This window comes from Vigna umbellata, chromosome 5 (assembly GCF_029865625.1).
Source record: "Vigna umbellata cultivar VRB3 chromosome 5, Vumbellata_1.0, whole genome shotgun sequence".
Lineage (NCBI taxonomy): Eukaryota > Viridiplantae > Streptophyta > Magnoliopsida > Fabales > Fabaceae > Vigna > Vigna umbellata.
In genome coordinates, this window is record NC_142169.1 from 26,381,874 (window position 1) to 26,404,416 (window position 22,543).

The 22,543-nt window shown below is 31.6% G+C and overlaps 3 protein-coding genes across 4 annotated transcripts; 2 read left to right on the forward strand and 1 right to left on the reverse strand.

Annotated features, from left to right (window-relative positions):
• Positions 1-1,325: 1,325 nt before the first annotated feature.
• LOC148198023 (uncharacterized) lies at positions 1,326-3,472 on the reverse strand. The gene is made up of 4 exons (XM_088115374.1): positions 3,313-3,472; positions 2,242-3,080; positions 1,793-1,965; positions 1,326-1,683 (listed from the first exon to the last, which is right to left on the reverse strand). The coding sequence occupies exons 2-4, from the start codon at positions 3,037-3,039 to the stop codon at positions 1,560-1,562; spliced, it is 1,095 nt and encodes a 364-aa protein (XP_087971500.1). The 5' UTR covers positions 3,040-3,080; positions 3,313-3,472; the 3' UTR covers positions 1,326-1,559.
• A 6,790-nt stretch (positions 3,473-10,262) lies between these two features.
• Positions 10,263-13,343, forward strand: LOC148198024 (uncharacterized). Of its 2 annotated transcripts, XM_088115248.1 has the most exons (5): positions 10,263-10,392; positions 10,508-10,612; positions 11,500-11,634; positions 12,532-12,719; positions 12,934-13,343. In XM_088115248.1, the coding sequence occupies exons 2-5, from the start codon at positions 10,554-10,556 to the stop codon at positions 13,134-13,136; spliced, it is 585 nt and encodes a 194-aa protein (XP_087971374.1). In that variant the 5' UTR covers positions 10,263-10,392; positions 10,508-10,553; the 3' UTR covers positions 13,137-13,343. The 2 variants fall into 2 exon arrangements, with proteins under 2 accessions (XP_087971374.1, XP_087971373.1); XM_088115247.1 differs by lacking the exon at positions 10,263-10,392 and having other exon boundaries at positions 10,399-10,612.
• A 6,404-nt stretch (positions 13,344-19,747) lies between these two features.
• On the forward strand, positions 19,748-22,340 carry LOC148198025 (pentatricopeptide repeat-containing protein At5g50390, chloroplastic-like). The gene has a single exon (XM_088115215.1). The coding sequence runs from the start codon at positions 20,079-20,081 to the stop codon at positions 22,149-22,151; it is 2,073 nt and encodes a 690-aa protein (XP_087971341.1). The 5' UTR covers positions 19,748-20,078; the 3' UTR covers positions 22,152-22,340.
• The last annotated feature ends 203 nt before the right edge of the window (positions 22,341-22,543 follow it).

Sequence of the window (22,543 nt, forward strand, 5' to 3'; positions counted from 1 at the left end):
CACTGAGGTCAAACTCTTCTTCTCTTAGACCATCATGGAGTAGAATAATTTTAAACTCTGTATTATGGACTTAGCAGTGTAAGATTTATTTTTAGAATCATGTATTTTGAGTCAAATAAAATAGGATTTTTGATCACTTAAGTCAACAAAGACTAAGACCCAATGTTTTGAGTGGACGTCTAAAAGCTTGTTTGACCTAAGTGGACATCAAGTGTGTGGTGCTTTCCACCTTTATGTGAATAACCATGTGTCATGAAGATTTTTCATAGTTAGTGGTCTCATGTCTTCTTCCTAATGAAGAAGATTTTTATCACATGTCTTCCTCTTAAAAGAGAGGATTTTTACCTTTTCTAAGATAATTAAGTTTGAGTTTTTAGATTTTCCTTGTACATATTACATATTAGAGACACTCTTGATCTATAAATAAATGTGTTTTCTACTCTTATAATGTTATGTTATCATTTTTGTATCATATTACTTATTTTGGTCACTCAAGGTTAAAGCATCCAAAAATGATCTTCATTAGTTACCTTACTCATTAATTGACCTAATCTTTCTTTATAAATATCTTCCAAATATAACAAAAAGAAACTTAATTATAAATATCTTCCAAATATTTTGAATTACTTTTCATTTGTATTTGACTTTTCGATCGTTTTTTATTTAATTTAAAATATAATATTTACATATCTAAACATTATTAATTTATCGAAAGTTATAATTATATAAAATAAACATTCATCATTTACATGTTTTATATGGGAGAATATTTTGTTATAATTTTATAGGCTTTTATCTGGACTAATATACATATTAAAAATGATTGAAAGCTAAGCAAAGTTTTTTCCTTTTACTTCCAAGTAAAGTTCCATAATATTCTATAAATAAAATCTATCATCTCGTTTAAACAGGTCTTTGCTATTAAAAACCAGTTTAATACTTTGTAGCTCTCATTTCCTGTGGGTATCATGATTTGACGAAATAGGGAGTGGTATTTCCATTAGACCCATTAAAGATATTGAGCAACAGCATTCAATTCCTTCTTCTCCTTTCCATATTCAGGCCAAGAAGACCCTTAACAGCATGACTATTATTTTCTATATTCTGCACCTAAAATATCCTCAGCCAGATTGAGGTCTTCCAGAACCTTTTTCTTCATCATTACTTACAACCTTAATTCCGTCCTGCGTCAATGTTCTGACATTTGTAGTACAATGGCTTAATGTGTTGTTTCCTCAGTTTATGCCCTTTTCTTCATCTAATCTATGTTCTCCTTCTTAAGCTGTGCAGTGCCTTTGATGAAACATACAAGTACTAGTCCCGAATAAAACGTGTAATCAATCAGTAGACGTTGATTAAGTAATTAGTTTGTGCACAACTCTGACAAAGGAAAAGAACCAACTGTGCTACAGAAACTCAAAGCTAGAGATCGTAGATTTGTCTTATTAATAGAATGTGCAGCTTTCTGAACAGAACCATCCCTTACAACATTGGCTTCAATACAAGAATTTCAACACATGATGGTAAGACACTCGCTTCTGCATTCCAACTCCACCAATTCAAGCACCTGCTGTAGCCATAGCTCCTTGATGAGAATGAGGCGGCAAACACTGTGCTTCATTGTTACCATCTTCCTCTTCCTCTGCGTCCCAAAGGAAACTAGCATATGCTGCATGTACATGGCTGTTATCATAAAAAAAAAATAACTTCTTTTGTCAGAATGCATTTCAAACCATTATAAAGCTCTATGAAATAACATAGCATTCTACATGTTCTGCACAGCAGCACATACCTGTCTTCAGGAGAGGCTTGGACTGCTCTTTCAAAATAGCTGGAGGCACGTTCTTGGTCATGGTGTACCTCCCAAACCAGCTTCCCATACTGTGATAGAACATCTCCATCATTTGGGTCTGCCAGTATGGCACGAGAATAGTACTCCTCTGCTCCTTCGCGATCCTGTTTGCACTGTAAAAAGACAAAAATCATCATCACCAAAACACCTACTAACAAGACCAAGTTTTGGTGTTTTTCCTAACACTAGATTTTCACTTCCAAGTAACCAAATCCTCTGAAAGAAGTTGCAAAAGTAGCTTATTATGACCCGACAAATTGGTTATCATGAGGAGTGTTCAAACACGTGAAAGTCTTAGATATAGTTTGTTTAGATGTGATTTGTATTTAAGGTTTTCCCCTTTGAAAATTGAAGATTTTGTTTTGAAAACTCAGGAAAACAGAACTCACCTGATACAAAAAATTAGCATAATTCCTGAGAAACAAAGGATCCCCTGGATTTTCTTTCACCATTTTCTTGTAATACTCCTCCACATCATGCCTATCTCCATCATTCCCTCCAGAACCCAAAGGATTGTGATCACTACTACCTCCACCACCCCCTATGCAGCCACCTATGCCATCCCCACAGCACTCTACGCCAAGCCCCTTTGCAAGATACATTTCTTTACCACTACCAACCTCTTCCTGCTCACCAAAACTCACTCTGCAAACTCCATCTTTCGCTTTCCAAGCTTCACTCAATATCACACCATTCACCACACTCAACCCCTCTACCCCCTTCTCCTCCCCTTCTTCACTCTCACTTTCCATTTCTTCATCTTCCTCTTCTAGACGCAAGCCGCTGTGCTTACCAAGCGAGAAAGAAGGAATTGTCTCCAGCATCAAGCACCTGTTCCTCGTTGGAAACCTCTTGGAAGGGTCTGAAAATTCCAAAATGTCTTCGTTGTTGCAGGAGTAGGCTAAGTCTTGCAAGTTCCCATCAGATTGAACTCTTCTAAAGCCTTTGTTTTTCCTTTCAAGCTCACCAATTGAGGGAGAGATTGGGGAAGAACCACATGAGAAGGAAGGGAGAGTGAAGGACCCAGTTTGGGGGACATGAAGTTTGTGATAATGTTGCGGAACGCCGGTTGGTGGAAAGTGCTTGATTGCATGGCTGGTTTCTGAGTGAATACTGTTGTTAGGACTATCTGTGAAGTTGGAAAGGAGGGATCCAAGAACTGGCGTTGAAGAGCTTCTTAGCAGCATGTTTTCTGATTCAAGATAACTTCTGTGTGGCTGTCGCTAGCCTTTTGGGTACAAATCATGGACAAAATACAACAAAACTGCAAATTACTTCTTCAGGAAAACCAAAACAATAAACTAGAGAAGAGAAAGGCATAAAGCATGTCATTTTTTCAAACAGAAAACAAATTGGCATGGATACAAGGAAATGTAATAACACTAATTGCTCATTCGATAACACAAAAAAACTAATGTTTCGGTTGGAAAAGGAAGAGAAAGAGAAGAAAAGAAAAATACCCTTTTGAGACGATGTAGAGTCCTTGATGCACTATAATCTATGCAAGAAGGAAAGATTTTTTGTAGCAGCACACAACATATAAAAACATTTAAATGTACAAAAGCAGGATCCTTTATATATAAAGGAGAAGACTTTGCCGGTGGGGTGCATGTGAACATGAGTGGTTTAACCTTCTCTGTCAAATATTATAATAAGAAAAAAGATTAATTTTTCACCCTAAAAAAGCAAATTCATTTGGGTGGTGAATGTGTGGTAGATGTAGCATTTGGAAAAATATCAACTTGTGAAGAGTAGTTGGATGACAGTGCATATGGAAATTGAAAAGTACTCGGAAAAGGGCAACATTGTTTCCATTGCAGTAATTAAAATGAAAAACATTTTCATAATTATTATTAGAAAAAGATGAAAAAGAAAAATATGCATTATTGAAGAAAGTACTGGCATACCAACCTTTCACATGGAGGGCACGACCCTCCGAGCAGCAAGGATAATAATTATTGTTTGGCACACCAAAATCTTAATGCAACTTTGTTTCACGTTTGTATTGACAGAAACAAACGCTTCTTCTCCGTACACGTGCCTCATCACGCGCTTATTTGACTGTTCTACAGTTCTTGTACACAACTTGTGAACGATCTTCGAAGATATTCCATCGGGAGATTCTTGCAACGCAATTCAATTGTAGAAACAAAATCAAAACGTGATTCCTCGTGTTTCTGGAACTGCTGTTCCGCTGTACATCCTCTTATGTTAACAAGTTTTCTATTTCTTTTGTCGTTTTTAATGTTTACTCCTCCTCCACTCAACTTATATTTCACGTTCCTTTCTTTCTTCCAACTCATGAAAGATAATCAACAAATAAAACCAAACAAAAAAATGTGACAATTGAGGATCCACAAAATTAAAAAACATGCAAAAAAAAAAACTAAACAAATTTTACAATATAAGCTTTTCACATAATATTTAACACTATTTAGGAAGATATTAGTATGCAAATAAGATACAGTCGATTTATATCTTTTATAAAAGTATTATTTTTTAAGCTAATTGACTATCATTAATATTTACGTTTTTCTATTGTAATAAAATAAGTAATTAAAACAATAAATTATTCTAAAAATATCTTTTAATTATATTAACATATAAATTTTCTCTCTCATAATCGAATAATTTATAATTTATTTATTTATTTTATATAAATACGATCTTGACATTTATATTTTTATTTTTGTAGAATGTGTGGTTTAAAGTTTATATATATATATATAAAAAAAAATTAGTGTCGATAAATAAGTTAATTTAGTTTAATTTATAAAAATAAATACAAATGATTTAGTGTTTTAGTTTCATATATTTATTTAATATTTTTATGATAGAAATAATTTATCTATATTTTGTAGAGTGTAGTTTTTTTCATAAGTTTAGTGTGTTTTTCATATTTCGTATTCTTTTATTTTATTTTTTATTTTTAATAAATTTTGATGTGATGAGAAATTATTAATGAAATTTAAATTTAAATGTCAATTCTTTTTTAATATCTAATATTAATGCATAATAACTTTATTTGAAACTTATTTATTTATTTATAATTCAAATCACCTAACTTTTCATAATTTATATTTATATTTTTTTCATATCATCAAACATATTTATCACTAATTTAAATGACTCTTTTTTTTATATCTATGAAAAATAAAACTAGTAAATTGAGACATCTAAGACACTATAACAAAATTTACCTTTAAATATGTCTTAAACCCTATAAATTTAAAAATAAAAACTAAAAAATATAAAATAAGAAAATTGATAATCTTTACATATAAGACTAAGTGAGCAATTAAAGAAATAATTTTATACTTATACCTGATTAAATATCATTATTGATATAATTTTTAAATTAATCATTCTAAATTTGATATATACGTGCTAATCTGCAATTGATTACAATGTAAAACTATTTTATTCTGGATACGTAACCTATATTTTTATCTTTGTGTGTTTTCTCTCTTGTTATAATAAAAAAGTTGATTAAATTTAAATTAGAAATACTCTCTCTCTGAAGATTTTTATCAGCCGACACCTAACAGTGTAAACCCTAAACCTCTTCTAATTAGAATTGAGGTCACAAATTCATCAATTCATTTATACACATTGATTTCAAATATATATTATAATGATAACAAATCTCCTAAGTTTTTTAAGTTACAAATAATATATTTTAACAATATTGAATGATCGAAAATTTGATAATCTTATAAAGAAATATGGTTTTAAATATAAAAAAAAATAAGTATAATCATATATGAGAAGACAAAAGAGTTGCAGTTTCAAATAAAAGGAGAAATGAAAGTGGAGCAGTTAGACTTGTGTAAAGATTAACATTTTGTTTCTATATAAAATTTGAATTTGTTATTGGAAAAAGTTATGTACTTTTGATAAATGATGGCTTCTAACAAATACTTATAATTTATAAATAAAGAAATACCAATACAAATTACTATGCAAAATTAGGTTAGAACACAAAGTCAATATGAGGATGCTTAATAATCACAATGAGATTGTTAACTACTACTTTTAGAAATTTGACATGACAATTTTCTCTATCTCGAAACCTTGATTTTTTTAATTTATACTATAATTTTTATTATAATAATGAAAAAAAAGAAAAAAAGTAATCTAATAACAATTATGTGGTTGGAAAATAATATTATGAACACGTTATAAAAATATCTATGACAATGTCATTCCATCTTGAAATATTGACATCACACAAAAGTTGATGAATCGAATTTTGAATTTAATGTTTTATTTGGACTAGGAGTGAAATAAAGAGGAATCAGCTAATAAGAGAGAAAATAATATAAATGATATAAGTAAATAAATAATCACTGAAAAATATGTTTTATTTGGATGAATAAAAATAACAAGTCAACAGAAGAGAAAAAAACATATAAGTTTTTATATAAATTAAAAATATTATTTGTTAACGTAAAACTATTTATTTATTTTACCCCATTATTTAAATGTCTTATTATGTGAAATATATATTAAATTTAGCATTTGGGTGTGTTAGACTAGTAATGCATTGAATAGTTTTTCCTCTGTATATTTGTAATGGCTCAAATGCGATGAATTTCATTTCGTGGAAAATTTTGTATTCTCTCTCTCTCTAAGTTAAAACGATATATTTAACTAAAAATATAATTGAACTTGTATGTTTCTGTTCTTGTATTAACTTTTGTATACCTTCAAAAATAAAATAAAATAAATAATTTGATACATAATTCATTTAAGAATGTATAAATACCTTTAAATGGTTAAGAAAGTTTGCTAGATCCCAAACAAGTTTATCCAAATAATAAATGAAAGTGGGTTTAAAATATTAAATTCGAATACAAATTTGCCTTGTATTTTCTAATATGGAATCAAGAATGTTAAAATTGTTATGACCTGACCTATATCAACATGGAAAATTATGCACTATTTTTATTTTCTAAACTAAAGATGTTTATAGATTGAATATATATAATAAACCTAATTTCTTGCATATATTTGATAAAATATTGTTTAGAAATATTCTTTTTTTTTACGATTTCATAATTTATATATTACTGATAACTAATTAAAAGCTTCTCAATAACATTTGATGATGAAAATATCATTAATATTAAAATCTCTAACTCAGGTTATAGTAATTTTATTTTAGAGAATGATAGAATATATATATATATATATATATATATATATATATATATATATATATATATATATATATATATATATATATATATATATATATATATATATATATATATAAGCAATTCCAAAATCAAAACATTCACATTCCATTCCATTCAAGATTCTAAAACTATTTATATTAAATATGGTTAAGGAAGTTATGTTCCAATATTTTACAAATAAATCAACCATTCAAAATGCTATTCCAATTCTCAAGGATAATAAAGAATTAAAAACTTCCACAATTTTGCATATATTTATATTTAATATACACAAAGTCAAATCATCACAGAAAAACGTAAACTAGAATTTGGAAAAGAATTAACTTATCTTCATCCTTAAGATAATTAATTAATAAGATGAGTAAAAGATATCGAAAAATCTTCTAAAATATTTATAAGAAGTCAAACATAACAAACAAATTATATTTTAAAAGGAAAAATTTACAAAAAAAAAAAAAACTTAAAAATCTAAGCTCAAAGAAAAAAGAAGACTTAAAATATAAGGAAAATATCATATAAACTTTTGGATGATTATATTTAAAATATAGAATATATATTCTATATTTTTACTTTATATATATATATATATATATATATATATATATATATATATATATATATATATATATATATATAAAGTAAAAAGATAGACATGTACTATGAAATGCAATACTATATAAAAAGTCTAATTGTCATTTAAGTGACTATTTATTGAAAAATAAAATGTTAAAGGACTTTTTATCATTATATATTTTTTAACATATTGAAAAAGGGAAAATAAAATGGAGTATTAGAATCGACAAATGTTTTAAAATAATGACATCGAACATTTTCATGTTTAAATAATTTAATAATATAAATAAAATTTTATAAATATGTCTTGTTACTTAAAATATATATAATTTATTTAGAACTCAATTTGTAAATTTCTTTTCTCTTGTATACGAACCTTCTAACTCTTAAGTCATCTCTTTGACAATCCGAAAGTACCTAAGAGATCACAACGACGATATCTAAGAGTTCATCCGATTAGTCTTCCAAAAAGAGTAAGTTAGTTTTTATTTCTTTCCTAATTTGAGTTCCTTCTTGTACGTGAGAAAAATTTCTCATCGCATGTAAAATTTTAGAGATTTTGTTTGTTCTTCGAGGATCATTGATCCTAATGATCTGTTTGAATCAAATTTCGCGATTTATAGGTATTTATAGAATTTTTTGAGTTGAGGTGAGGAAGTAGCTCTTTATAGTCGTCTAAGCTTTCCCAAAAAGGTAAGGAAAGTTAAAATTGTCTTTGATTTCTTGTCTAGAAGATTCTAAAGGTAGGTCATGATTGATGTGTAATAAAATTGTGTTTAATTGATGAGTTATTATGAGGTGAACTAATTTTGTTATTGACTATTGACAAAAATTTGATGTTTTGTGTGAAAATTGATTATTGATTCATGGTGTTGTTGATGAAGGATGGTATGATAAACTTGTACTGAGTTGTATTGATTTGATCATATGAGGTTGTTGTATTAGAGTATAGGTTTGGTATTAAAAACTAATGTGGTTTTGAGATTAGTAAATAAATAGAACTTATGTTTAGTTTTGGATAAAAAAGGAGGCTTGATAAAAGAAGGCTTGATAGGTGAATTTTGAGTCACAGGTTGAATGTGAAAAGTTGAGGTTTAATGTCTATGTTAAAGTCAATTTAAACTTGAAGAGATCTTTAATTGAGCTAAATTTGAAGTGGAATAGGTTATGGACTGATAGGTTACATGTTAAGTTGTTTTTGGTCAATTCTGACTTGTTTAGAGGTTGAAATTTACCAGTTTTGGTTAGAAATGAGGGAGGTTGAATTATGAGCTATCAATTGGTGTTCTAGTTGGAGTTGGGTTAGGAATTCATAATAAAATAAGTTTAAAGAGGTTTGAGTTAAGTCATACAAAATTGGATAGGTCAATTGAAGGTTTAGAATACTAAATAGGACTGTAGAAGTTAGGTTGAGGGATACAAATCTTGCAAAATTGATGTTCTACAAAATTCTACAGGCTCGCTAGGTGAGTAAAAGAGTGTTTTGACAAAGAGTTTTAACAGAGAGTTTTAGAGGCTAGGCGAGCTAGCTTGCTGAGCTGGAGAAGCTTTCTGTTTAGACTCTGGTTGGGTAATGAGAGGAGCTCGCTAGGCAAGCAGGTCCGCGTTGGGCACTTGGTTTGTTTATGTGTTATGTTATTGCTTTTCTTTCTTATTAACAACCATTACTATAATACTTTTAAGAATGTTTGGTAAGTCAAGTGAAATGTTCAACATGATTTATTAATGAGTTTATGATTAAAATTAATGAGGATATGATTTGTTTAAGTATGTGAAAGGGGATTCTATGAGGAAAGCCCTTATGTAATGTTATGTGGTGAGGAGTAGTAGAAAGTCCTTAGCCTCGGATCGGTTTGACCATAAGCGTTTGACGAACTAATCTTGTGTGACAGTTTAGGTGATATGTTGTTTCACCACACATGTATCTGGATGATCATGTTTAGAGTCTAGAAATATGTGTGTCAAATTATGCTTGGTTTTAATTGATTTGATACTAAAACTGTATGTTTATGATTTGTATTAAAATACGTTTGATTTTTTAAAATTAGTTTATCATGTTTGCTTGTGTTTTGTTGTTTTTTTCTTTTGCAATCATCTGGTTAGTGTGAAGAGAAATAAAAGTCTTACTTAGAAGTAAAGATGCCTATACATAGTTAACCTAATATAATTTTTAAATTTTAGATATTGTTGTGTTAAACTTTTAGTTAAAGGTTTAGATGATATTAGTATTAAGTTATATTTTTGGATAATTATAATTATATTTTTATGTTATTTGTTTGTTAATTGTTTTTTGTTATAAAATGTATGATAATTTCTTTTATAATATTAAAACTATAATTTTAGAGTGTTACATAAAACTTTCATCAACTACTCGTATAAAAAATAAGAATATTTAATTATTATAATATTTTCATAACATCTTTGTGAAAAAATAGAAAGAAATGATTCCCTTTGTTAGAATTGAATTTGACTCTCTGGTTAAATGAGTTTCAATCGGATTAAATGAGTAATTATTTTCACTTTTTTTTTTAAGATATTTTACTTAGAAAAGTTTTTTTTTTCAAAAATAAATAAATAGACAAGCATGCTTATTATTCCTCTCACACCTATGCAAAAGATTTAAGAATTAAGTGAAGAACAAAATCACAGTTAACAAGAAATCGAATAAATCAAATGGTAAATTATTTTCAAATTTGAGTTTTGGGTGGAATAGTTCTAAAACTGGTTAAAAGGAACAGTGTCACAATCTTTCTCCAATCTCGTCCTGTAAGTTTAGGGTTTATCATAAGTGTGCTTTCAATCCATTTTCGTGCCCAAAAGAAAACGTAATTTTTTTTTATATTGACGTTCATATACTACGCAAAATCGCAATTTCTTGTAGTTCGTTTTGGTAACTCACGAAATCGCGAGACATTTGTTGATTGATCATGTTGGTAAAGAGATTAAGCTCATTCCTTAAACTCTCCCCAAAACCTCAGATTTCCTCGTAAGCTCTCTGGTTCTTCTTCTATTTCCATCTTATTGCTTTCCTTGTCTTTATTTTTGCCTTGTATTGGATTTAATTATTGTTGAATGGTACTCGTAAATTTTATTGGCGGTTTTATATTTTCTAAGTTACGCGTTTCTATTAGAGATCAATTATTGGATTATATGTATGTGACTGGGTTTGCAAGAATTGGGGATTGGGGATTTTGAGCGTACTCAAACACTCATTTATGTCCTCAACTTTTCACGCTTTAAAATTTCAGAAATCGTAGCTCAACAAAGTAATTATATTCTGTAACTCAAATTAGGAATTTTACCGTTTTCATCACGCTAGGTAAAACCCGTGAATTCAGAATATAGCGAGACTAGTCCTCAAGGAAATGAAGTAAAATAATAGGCTGAAAATATAATTTTGGCTCCTCATCTGAGTCTTTGGTTTCAGGTGGGTATGTCAAGTTTAAAAAGTTTTTATTTAGGTGTGTTAGATCAAAATGGTCTCTCTGTCTATTTTATGCACTAACATTGTTAATTTTGTTTAAGTGGTAAATGCCCACCTGAAGTTGCATCTCTCGAACTTTGTCAGGCATCACCAAATTTAGCAGAGTAACGTGTTAAAGTGAAATTTTTTAAAATTACCGGAGCAAATTGAAACAAAATTTCAGATGAGGGATCAAAACTTAATGCTTATTTATTAATTTTTTTCAGCTGAATTTCTTTTGCAAGTGAAAAACGTGAAGTACTTGTTAACATTTTTATTTAAATGAATACGGGGGATAGATATTCCTACAGATTTCTGCTCTTGCAGATTATCATACATAGTATTCTTGAAATTGACATCATAATTGAAAGGTAATGTGGTTGTGACTACCAATGTTTAAACTGTTGCAGTGCCACGAAGAGTGTGGATGAAGAGAGCAGCAAATACTATGGTAGAAAGGCAGTGTCATTTATTTTGATTACAATTACAGGTGGTGTTGCTCTGAGTGCTCTTGATGACCTTGCCATCTATCATGGATGTAGCAGGTATACGTTGAGCTTTAATTTGGTATGCTGTGTTAAGAGTTGATGATAGCTGGTTATTTTACCTTAATCACTTGGATTGGGAATGCATTAGCCAGGCTTGAGAAAACTATGAAGAGGTTCATTTTAACATAATGTGTTTTTGTAGACTTTAGAGCCCAAAATAAACCTTTTGATTGATTTACGTTGTTTATAATATTTCCCATCTCCCATCTCCCATCTTCATTGTCTATGGAAAGGGTATGTTCCTCAAGGAGGTCAAAACTTTTCCTTGTTTAACTGAAACCTCACCATTCTTACCTGTCCTACATAGTAATGACCAAAAATGCGATGGCTATATTTAGAGAAATATCGATTTTGTAAGGCATGTTTGGCATCTAAAGTTTGTAGTTATCTTCCTTTTCAATATAGTTTTGTATAGCCTTTTCATTTTTCATAGAAAAGAACAGGGGGCACTAAGGTGGTGCACAAAAGCCAGATCTAGAATACTGAGATAATAATTGTACTCTATGTTGCTAACTACAGAAGTTTCTCATAGAGTAAAGAGGCTTTCTGAGATATTTGTTCTTTTTTTGTCCTTTTCCATGCACACTCCAGCTACCCAGCGAGTTGCGATATCTTGCTTCATAAAAAGATAGTAGCGCTCTAACTTTGATTAAAATAATCGCTACTTTCAAATTCTTCACCATCCTATCTCACCTTATGAATCCTATTCTATTTTTATTTTTATTTTACATATTAGATACTAGATAGTTAGCTTATTGAATACTTTTATGAGACTGCTACTAATACTTATGACTTATCACATAAGTAGTTTCTCGGCTTTTGTTCTTTACATTTCAAAATTGAAAACTTGTCTACCATGGCAGCCCCTAAAGTTATTGGCTGCAAAATTTTCAGCAAGGCCATGGAAAAGGCGATCAAGAACCAAGGACTAATAGATGCTGTCGGAGAACCCATTGTTAAAGGTCCATGGTACAATGCATCTCTTGCAGTAGCTCATAAAAGACATTCTGTTTCATGCTCATTTCCTGTTTCTGGACCGAAAGGCACCGGTATCTTGCAGCTGAAGGCAGTTCGAGATCGAGGTTAGCAATTTGAATGTTTATCTGTATGATTTGAGTGAAAACTTTTTACCAAACTGGAAGTTAACCATTTATGTCTCTATAACCACCATGATCTGCTTGTTTTGCTTTGAAATGTTATATTATTTTGCTTGTGAATTGTTTGGAAAGTGGGAATACCGAGCCCAGTTTTTGATAGGTAATGGAAATTATTATTGGTTTGGCTTCTTTGAAACAGATGACACTTGGTCTTCCTTTTTCCTTCATCGTGACTGGGACATTTTAATCATGGATGCTCTCCTCCATGTACCTGGGAATGAGGAGAGGCACCGAACATTGCGGATCAATCTTGCTGACAATCCTCTTTCTTGCACTGCTTGCACCGAGAGCACACCTCATCCATCGGAAAGTTCAAAGGCAAATTTGACTTCTAATCAATAAAAGCTTAATTGGCACTCTTAAATTCATCTAAAAGCAAGTTTTGGACCTTTATATTTAAATATTTTATATGATTTTGAGGCTAGGTAGACGTCAATATTTTGGCTGACAGAATAAATTTATTTCCAAATTTTCTTTGGGTAACGTGTTATAATATTAGTCACCCACTTATTTTATGAAAATAAAATTTTCCTTGTGGATTGATGTAAATTTTCTTTATTTTGCATTTTTCTTTTGCCTTTTGATCTTGCTAGCTATCTTTTTTGAGATGGTAAATTTTCTTTACTGAGGTAAGCACTGGTAGATTTTGATTGGTGACTTTGTCCATTGGTACCTATACTGTCGGTCTGGGTGAATAAACATTTTTATAAACACTTTCAAGAGAAGAAAATAGAAAGAAAAAGTGAATAAAATTTTCAAAATCATTATGGGTCTAATTTTTAATTTGGGTTAAATATGTTTTTAGTGCCTAAACTATTGGGCGTTTCTGGTTTTCGTCCCTCTTTCAAAGTAAGGTACAATTTGGTCCTCATTCTTTTCGAAACGTTCGTTTTAGTCCTCGAAAAGAATGAGGACGGGACGAAAATCAGAAACGGCCAATAGTTTAGGGACTAAAATATATTTAACCCTTTTAATTTATATAAACTAATTTTAAATTCTGAAGAATTTTTTCTTATTTTTTGTCTCAGTTTTTATGAAATTTTTTTATTTAAACATATTTCATATATGCTTTTGGAGTGCTGGTTAAGGTTGTATTGGCGGAATTGATGAAAGCAAAGTAAGAATAATATTATAGTTTTAATTTTTCGCTTCCAGTTTTGTAGTTTCACAGTTGTTTGAATTAATTTTCTCATGCCAAATTAAATCAGATACGTTTAAAATTAAAAAAAGAAAACCTTTAACCAGACTTGTTTAATAAATAAATCGGAAAGAGGATATTTAGTTCGAAAAGATAAAATTTGAGATATTTCTTTAGGGCTTAAATTTTGCTCGGGTTTTAATATAAGAAGTGTTTATATATATATATATATATATATGAGTTTGCTAACTTGGGTATGTCTTTTTAGATGATACATTTTAGTAATGTGTATCAGGTTTTAGTGGACAAAAATATTCTTATAATTATAGATTCTAAGTTTTAATCATAAGGGTATTTTAATAATTTTCATTCTTAAAACTAAAAAAATAAGAAACTCCTAAACTTTTATTTACCTCCCTCATCCCTCTCAACTCTTTATCTTTCATCTTTCCAACTTTTATATTTTTTCTGTCATTCCTACGATAACCCTAAATGAAAAAAATCAGAAACACTGTTAAACAATTTCTTATAAAAAATAATTTTATAATGAATTTTCATTTTATAATTTTTGTCTTATCTAATTTTATTTAATTTTCACAAGCATAATGACGTCTAAAAGAATTGGTAATTGGTATGGAAAAAATAAAAAACACTCGCGATCAAACAATTTCTTACATATGATGAAAGTGATGAAATTGAAGAGATCTTGAACCTTTACCTGAAGACAGAGTGTTTTTTTCTTTGTTTTTTTAGTTTTGAGAATGAAAATTATTCAAATACCTTTAATTTTAACGCTTAGAATCCATAATATATAAAAAGAAACGTACACAGCAAACTATATATATATATATATATATATATATATATATATATATATATGTATATATATATATTCTTTTTTTTTTCAAGGATCGTTTAAAAATTAAAATTTTAAAGCTATATGTAGCGGCAGAATATATATGTAATTATATAAATATTATACAATTATCTTAATTATTCAATTTTTATTTTAAAAGAGAACTAAATACACAAATTATCCATATATTTAATATATAAAAGCATGTTTGAAGAACTTTATCTCATATCAATTTCATTTCGATACTCTTACCAGTAACTCCTTTATATGGACAAGACTTACCTATTCTATACAACTTCAACTTTTGGCAAATATTTTGTAGATAATTCAATAGTTTCATTTGTAATTATTGAGGTATCGAAATTGAAAATGATTGAAAGAGAGGTTGAGGTAAATAAATAAAAAAGAATGAAGAATCAAATAAAAGTTCAAGGAAGAGATAATCATACAAGATATCCGAGACAAGGTCAGCATAAGGTTGAACTCGAAATACATTGAAAAAACATTCATAAGGAAAAATCGAAAGATAGATTATACAATAATTGAATTACGGTAACTGTTATAAATATAGGTCTAGCATGTATAACTTATGTAACGTAAACAATTATTAGATAATTATTCTAATTATTATGTTATTTTATTTTGATTTAACTGCCAAGAAATAGTGAAAAAATATAAATAGGTTATTTATGTTTAAAAAGATGAAAAATTATATTTATTGCATAAATATTCTGAAAACGCCGTGAAGAAGGTAATGGTACCATCTGAAATATAAAGTTTACATTCTAGACTATGTATTCTGGAATGTCTCCTAATTTTGTATTTCGGAGCTCAAAACCTAAAAGGGGTAACGTTAGAATTTTCAAGTGTACATCTGTGCAGGAAGAGATTATGGAGGTACTGGAAGAAACTGCCTTTCTGCTGTCGTGATGATCCCTAGCCCATCGGAAAAATCTCTGTACCTCTATTGGTAATAACTGAAAGAAACAAACATGGTTATTTTGCTACCCTTGTATAGTTTGTGGGTACATGGACTCTATAAGAAAAATTGATGGTGCCGGAAAGTATCTACTAGTTATAAGGTTTAAATTAAATATATTACTATTTGCTACTGAATTACACATCCTGTGTTTAAGCGGCCATAGAGTGAAACCATCGTATCAGAGTTTAGCGGTCATGGCCTTTTATGGAACAAGGGTGTGAGACATTGTAACCAGAAAAAAAAAACATAAATTTTAGACTCTCCTCAAGCTGGTAAAAATTTAGTGAAAATAATTTAGTAAAAATATCTACTAACCGATCACTTGAATTAAATAATTATATCTTGATATTTCTAGATACAATCATTCTCTCGATGATTATCGCATATAAGGATCATTTGAGTGACATTTCAACATTGAAACTCTTTAAACAATTGTTTAAGATAAACAAGTTTACAAGTGGTTAAGACCATAACTCTATATTATGCTTCTGCACTAGATTTAGCCACAACATTTTGTTTCTTGCTTTTCCAAAAGATTAAGTTACCACCAATGGAGACACAATATTCGAATGTAGACCTTTTACCAGAAGGAGATTTTGTCTGATCAACATCTGAATAACAAACCACATTTGTATGGTTATTAAAACCATATAACAACCTTTTTCTAGGAGATCCTTTAATATACTTTAATATACGGATAACTGCATTCCAATGATTTTCACACGGGGAATTAAGGAATTGGTTTACCACACTAACTGCAAAGGAAATGTCAAGACAAATAACTATAGGATAATTCAATTTTTCAACCAGTCTTCTATATTTCTCGGGGTCTAACATATGTTCCTCTTGTTTTGGTAGAAGTTTAGTATTATGATCCATGAGTGTGTCAACAAATTTTGAATTCATCAACCCAATTTTCTCAAAAATATCTAATGCATACTTCCTTTAAGATATAACAATACCATAATTGGATTGTGTCATCTCAATACCCAAGAAATATCTAAGTTTGCCAAGATCTTTGGTCTAAAAATGGTTGCAAAGATGTTGTTTCATATGAGAGATGTTATACTTGTCATTTTAGGTAAGAATGAGTCATCCACATATACTATCAATTAGACACATCCAACACTCGAGTGACGATAAAGGACTGAATGGTCTGCCTCACATTGAATCATACTAAATTGTTGAACAATGGTATTAAAATTTTCAAACCAAACCCTAGGATACTCTTTTAAGCCATATAAGGATTTGCAAAGACGACATACCAACCCAAAATACTTCCCTTGAGCAACAAATCTTGAAGGTTCTCCATATAAATCTCTTCTGCAAATCTTCGTTGAGGAATTCAATTTTGACATCCAGTTGATAAAAATGTCATTGTTGAAGAGCCACTATGACTATAAAAAAATGAATAGATTCCATCTTTGCCACCAGAGAAAAATTTGTGTGTAACCTTTGGCTACAAGACCAACTTTAGGGCGATCAATAGTTCCATCAAGACCAACTTTGATAGCAAAAATCCATCTACAACCATCAACAAATTTTTCAGACAGTAATGAGACAAACTCCAAAGTTCCACTATTTTGAAGAGTACTTATTTCATCTAGCACGACCCTTGACACCAACCAGGATGAACTAAGGCATCAATAACAAATTTTAGGATGGTCATAGAAGAAATAGACGAAAGGTAGATATAGAAAGGTGAATACAATCTATGATAACTTAAAATAATATAATGTGAAGAGGGATTACAAGTAGAATGTATGCCTTTTTGGAGGACAAATGGAAAGGTAGACATGGTTGTCGAAGCTGGAGGAGACAAAGTAGTTGATACTTGAATTGAGTCACTTGGTGGTTGTTGAGGACACCTGGTAGAATAGGCACAATTGGAAGAACACAAATAACAGGAATATTGATAATATTAGAATGAGACATATCAGAAGAAAAATGATCATTAAAATAAAAGGAAGACTCATTGAATGTGACATTTATAGAAACAAAATAGTGAATAAGGAAAGGAGGAAAACACTTGTTCTCTTACTTTGATCTAGTAAAGCCTAAAAAAACACATTTTTGTGATCGAGGAACTAACTTATCAAGACCAGGAAAGGAACTACAAATTGGACAACTTGGATAAGCTAGGAATAAGCTATTGCAATTTGCCAAGACTATGATGACCTAACTGAGCATGAAGAAGAGATGAGAACTCCATAACTGCGCCAACATGTGTAGTGGGGCAAAGATGATAAATACGATGAGACTCACATTCAGTGTCAATCATCTGTCTTGAACTCCGGTCTTGTAAACAAATAAAATCTTTGTTAAAAGAAATGTAACAATCAAGAGAATGAGTTAGATGACTAATGGATAATAAGTTAAAAAGAGACTCAGGGATATAAAGAACATTATCAATGGATAAAAAAGGAAAAATGTTAACAGTCCCAACACCATGAGCTAAAACTCTAGATCCATCAATGGACAAAGAGGAAAACAAAGATTTGTTACTAGTAATGTGATATGTGGCTCTTGAGTTAAGAACCCAAGAGCCAAAAGAAGAAGATGGTGTCAAAGCAACAAAAGATGTATCTATGTGTGCTATAGATGCAATGAAACTAGAATATTGTTGATCCTTATACCGTTTGAGAAATTTACTGAAAATAATAGAGTCGTCGATAATATCGGATGTAGGAAGATCCCCAATAGATGATTGTGAGGGAGGAGAAGTCCGAACAATAACAAAAAATCTAAAAGGGTGACCATGTAATGCATAAAATCTGTCAATCTTGTGGCCTAACTTGCCACAATGATCACACTTGAGAGGTCCTTTTCCCGACATGCGAGAGTGATTGCAATCATGATGTTGAGATGCCAACAAAAAGAAAACAAGTGTATCATTGATGAGTTTACTAGGTACACACAAAAGAATGGAACAAATAGAAGTCAAAGTGGGAACAACAGATGAACCCAAAATCTGATCACGGATATGAGAATATTCATCAGCAAGGCCGTGTAACACCAATAACATAAAGTACTTTGGTTGTTGCCTTAATTCTTGGGCATGAGTAGGCAGGAGGCAACAATTCATTAAATTCATGAAAAAGAACATGAATTTTACCCATATAATTAGTCAGAGTTCTCATGTCGAGGAGCAACAACATTGAAAAGATCATGACAAACACCATCAAGATGTCGAATATCATTGGTGTATTATAATTTGGAATGTTCCCAGATTTCAAAATATGTTTCGTAGGAACGACAAATTTATTTTAAAGAAGAGTGAAAGGTATTTTTGAGAATGATGCAGTACTAAGAATCAATTTTCAAGCAACGGGTAACCGCAGCAGAATCAGATTGTGATTGTGAGGGTGTCTGGACTTCGAGGGTGACGATCTCGACAGACATGGTGGTCGCTTGGACAGGACGAGCAAAATCGTGATTGTCAATTGAAACTGATGCTCCGTCGATGGTGTTAATGGCGACGGCGGTTTTAGTAGGCAAGGATAACAAACATTTTTTTTTCAAAAAACCTTAAACTCTAGATATCATGTTAAAAGGTATATTTTAGCCTAAATCAACTCGACGAAACCAACTTGTAAGATGATATTTGAATTCACTTATATATTCTAAATTAATCTTATCTATTGATGTAAAACTTTTAATACATGTAAACAAAACCCTTTGCATCACAAACAAAGTTAAAATATGTGTTAAGGGTTGCTATGGGCTCTATATTATCATATTAGTGGTGTCTCAAACTATATGGTAGATGTCTTTGTCTAACAACAATGTTACAGGAAAAAACATCAAGTCCTCAGGTACAAGCAATCCAATGAATTTAGAAAGAATAATGGCCTGGATTAAGGGTTGGGAATTTTGAATTGATGGCCTTTTTTGCGTTGCTACGGTTTTGATAGACTTTAATCAATGGACAGGAGTTGAGAACATTAACTAACGCAATGTAATACAATTTTGATTTTAATTTATGAAAAAGCACAGTACACATCAGCCAATGAAATCAAAGAATAAAAAACCACAGAATGCACAGAAGATGTTGCACCAATGCGAGAACTTTGGAAACAACGTCAATGTTCACACGTGGTCCATGTGGTTGTTGCAACAGTATGTAGATGTTAACGACCAAACCTACCTGGGCGGAAACCTCAATGTTTCTGACGCCGACTCGTTCCAAATCTCACTTTTTGCTATTCTTCACATTTGCATCCATGTTCAAGTTCCCTTCCTCACTACGAGGAATTGGGGGCACTCATTCTAATCCTCCCTCCTCGTTCCCAACATTTGCTATTGCCTATGGAAATTGCACTTTCTCTTCACAGATCCCAAACCCCACTTATGGGTTCTTCATCTCCTGGGAACCTTTCTTCTTTGGGGCGTTGCTTTGCCTCAAAGGAAAGAGATTGGTGTCACCCGTTTTCCCGGATATGTTGTTCCTCCATGGAACGAAGGCTGAGACCAAAACCAAAGAAAGGGGGCCATGTTGAAAGACAAGTCACAGTTTTGGAGGATACCCCGATCTGGAAACCGTCCTCTTCTGCGATTTGTCGTCAGATAGAGAAGTTGGTTGTGTGTAATAGGTACCGGGAGGCAATGGAGTTGTTTGAAATTTTGGAAGTTGGACATAATGGTTTTGGTGTGGGTGGTAGCACCTATGATGCTTTGGTGAGTGCTTGTGTCGGTTTGAGATCGATTAGAGATGTTAAGAGGGTTTATAATTATATGATCAACAGTGAGTTTGAGCCTGATTTGTTTGTGATGAATAGGATATTGTTTATGCATGTGAGATGTGGTCTCATGCTCGATGCACGAAAGCTGTTTGATGAAATGCCTGAGAGAGACTCGGCTTCGTGGATGACCATGATTGGTGGACTTGTAGACTCTGGGGATTTCTCTGAAGCTTTTAGGTTGTTTCTGTGTATGTGGGAAGAGATTAATGACGGAGGATCTCGCACGTTTGTCACCATGATTCGGGCATCTGCTGGATTGGGTCTTGTTCAAGTTGGAAGGCAAATTCATGCATGTGCTTTGAAAAGAGGGGTCGGTGATGATAATTTTGTGTCTTGTACACTGATTGACATGTACAGTAAGTGTGGTAGCATCGACGATGCTCATTTTGTATTTGATCAAATGCCAGAGAAGACAACTGTAGGATGGAATTCCATTATTGCTAGCTATGCACTTCATGGTTATAGTGAGGAAGCTCTTAGTTTATACTATGACATGCGAGATAGTGGAGCAACAATAGATCACTTTACTATTTCAATAGTGATAAGAATTTGTGTGAGATTGGCGTCATTGGAACATGCAAAACAAGCTCATGCTGCTTTAGTTCGCCATGGTTATGGTACTGATATAGTGGCAAACACAGCACTTGTTGACTTCTATAGCAAATGGGGTAGGATGAGGGATGCCCAGCATGTTTTCAACAGGATGCGCTGCAAGAATGTCATATCTTGGAACGCATTGATTGGTGGATATGGTAACCACGGTCAAGGAGAAGAGGCTGTAAAAATGTTCGAGCAGATGCTTCAAGAAGGGATGATTCCTAACCATATCACTTTCCTTGCTGTCTTATCTGCGTGTAGCTATTCAGGTTTATCAGAAAGAGGTTGGGAGATTTTTTACTCTATGAGCAGAGATCACAAGGTTAAGCCCAGAGCAATGCATTATGCATGTATGATTGAACTATTAGGCCGGGAGGGCTTATTAGACGAGGCTTACGCACTAATTAGAAGTGCTCCTTTCAAACCAACGACAAACATGTGGGCAGCATTGTTGACAGCATGTAGAATGAACGAGAATCTAGAGCTGGGGAAGTTGGCTGCTGAAAAGCTTTACGGGATGGAGCCGGAGAAGCTGTGTAATTATGTAGTACTTCTGAACCTATACAACAGTTCTGGTAAATTAAAGGAAGCTGCAGGTGTTTTACAGACCTTAAAGAGGAAGGGTTTAAGAATGCTTTCGGCATGTAGCTGGATTGAAGTCAAGAAACAACCTTATGTCTTCCTTTGTGGAGACAAATCTCACTCCCAAACAAAGGAAATTTATGATAAGGTAGACAGCCTGATGGTTGAAATATCTAGGTATGGCTATGCTGTGGAGAATGAAACTTTGCTTCCTGATGTGGATGAAGAGGAGCAGCGTATTCTAAAATACCACAGTGAAAAGCTGGCTATAGCTTTTGGACTTATCAACACTCCATACTGGACACCTTTGCAAATCACTCAGGGCCATCGTGTGTGTACTGATTGTCATAATGCAATTAAACTTATAGCCAAGGTTACAGGGCGGGAAATTGTGATAAAAGATGCTAGTAGATTTCACCATTTTAGAAACGGTAGTTGTTCATGTGGCGATTATTGGTGATAACAAAATTTTATCATTCACGTCACAGTCCTATACACTGAGTAGCTTGTTGTTAGCTCATCTTAGCCTCACATTTACTTAGGATACAACTATAATACATGTAATTTATTCTGTGATCAGTTAATAAAAGTCCTATCTCTTTGTTGCACTTTAGACTTGCTTGTCATGTTTAATTTGTGTTTATTATTGCCTTGGTTTGCTGAGGACTGACTAGCTGAAGTTTGCCTGATCTCGTTTTTCTTATTGGATAACATCTTTAAACTCATAAAAGCTTAAAATAAACTCAATAGTTTGTAGTGTTATGTCTGTTGATGCCACAAATTGCAACCTTGCACATATAAATCAACATTACATTGGGCATTTAATAGACTATTGTAAGTGCTTAATCGATT

Excerpts from the sequence above, each read along its gene's own strand:
- LOC148198023 (XM_088115374.1), bottom strand. The coding sequence starts at position 3,039 with ATGCTGCTAAGAAGCTCTTCAACGCCAGTTCTTGGATCCCTCCTTTCC. Across the intron at positions 1,966-2,241 it reads ATGCTAATTTTTTGTATCAG|TGCAAACAGGATCGCGAAGG; the intron begins GTGAGTTCTGTT and ends GTCTTTTTACAG. Across the intron at positions 1,684-1,792 it reads CAAGCCTCTCCTGAAGACAG|CCATGTACATGCAGCATATG; the intron begins GTATGTGCTGCT and ends TTATGATAACAG.
- LOC148198025 (XM_088115215.1), top strand. The coding sequence starts at position 20,079 with ATGGAAATTGCACTTTCTCTTCACAGATCCCAAACCCCACTTATGGGT.
- LOC148198024 (XM_088115248.1), top strand. The coding sequence starts at position 10,554 with ATGTTGGTAAAGAGATTAAGCTCATTCCTTAAACTCTCCCCAAAACCT. Across the intron at positions 10,613-11,499 it reads CCAAAACCTCAGATTTCCTC|TGCCACGAAGAGTGTGGATG; the intron begins GTAAGCTCTCTG and ends AAACTGTTGCAG. Across the intron at positions 12,720-12,933 it reads GAAGGCAGTTCGAGATCGAG|ATGACACTTGGTCTTCCTTT; the intron begins GTTAGCAATTTG and ends TCTTTGAAACAG.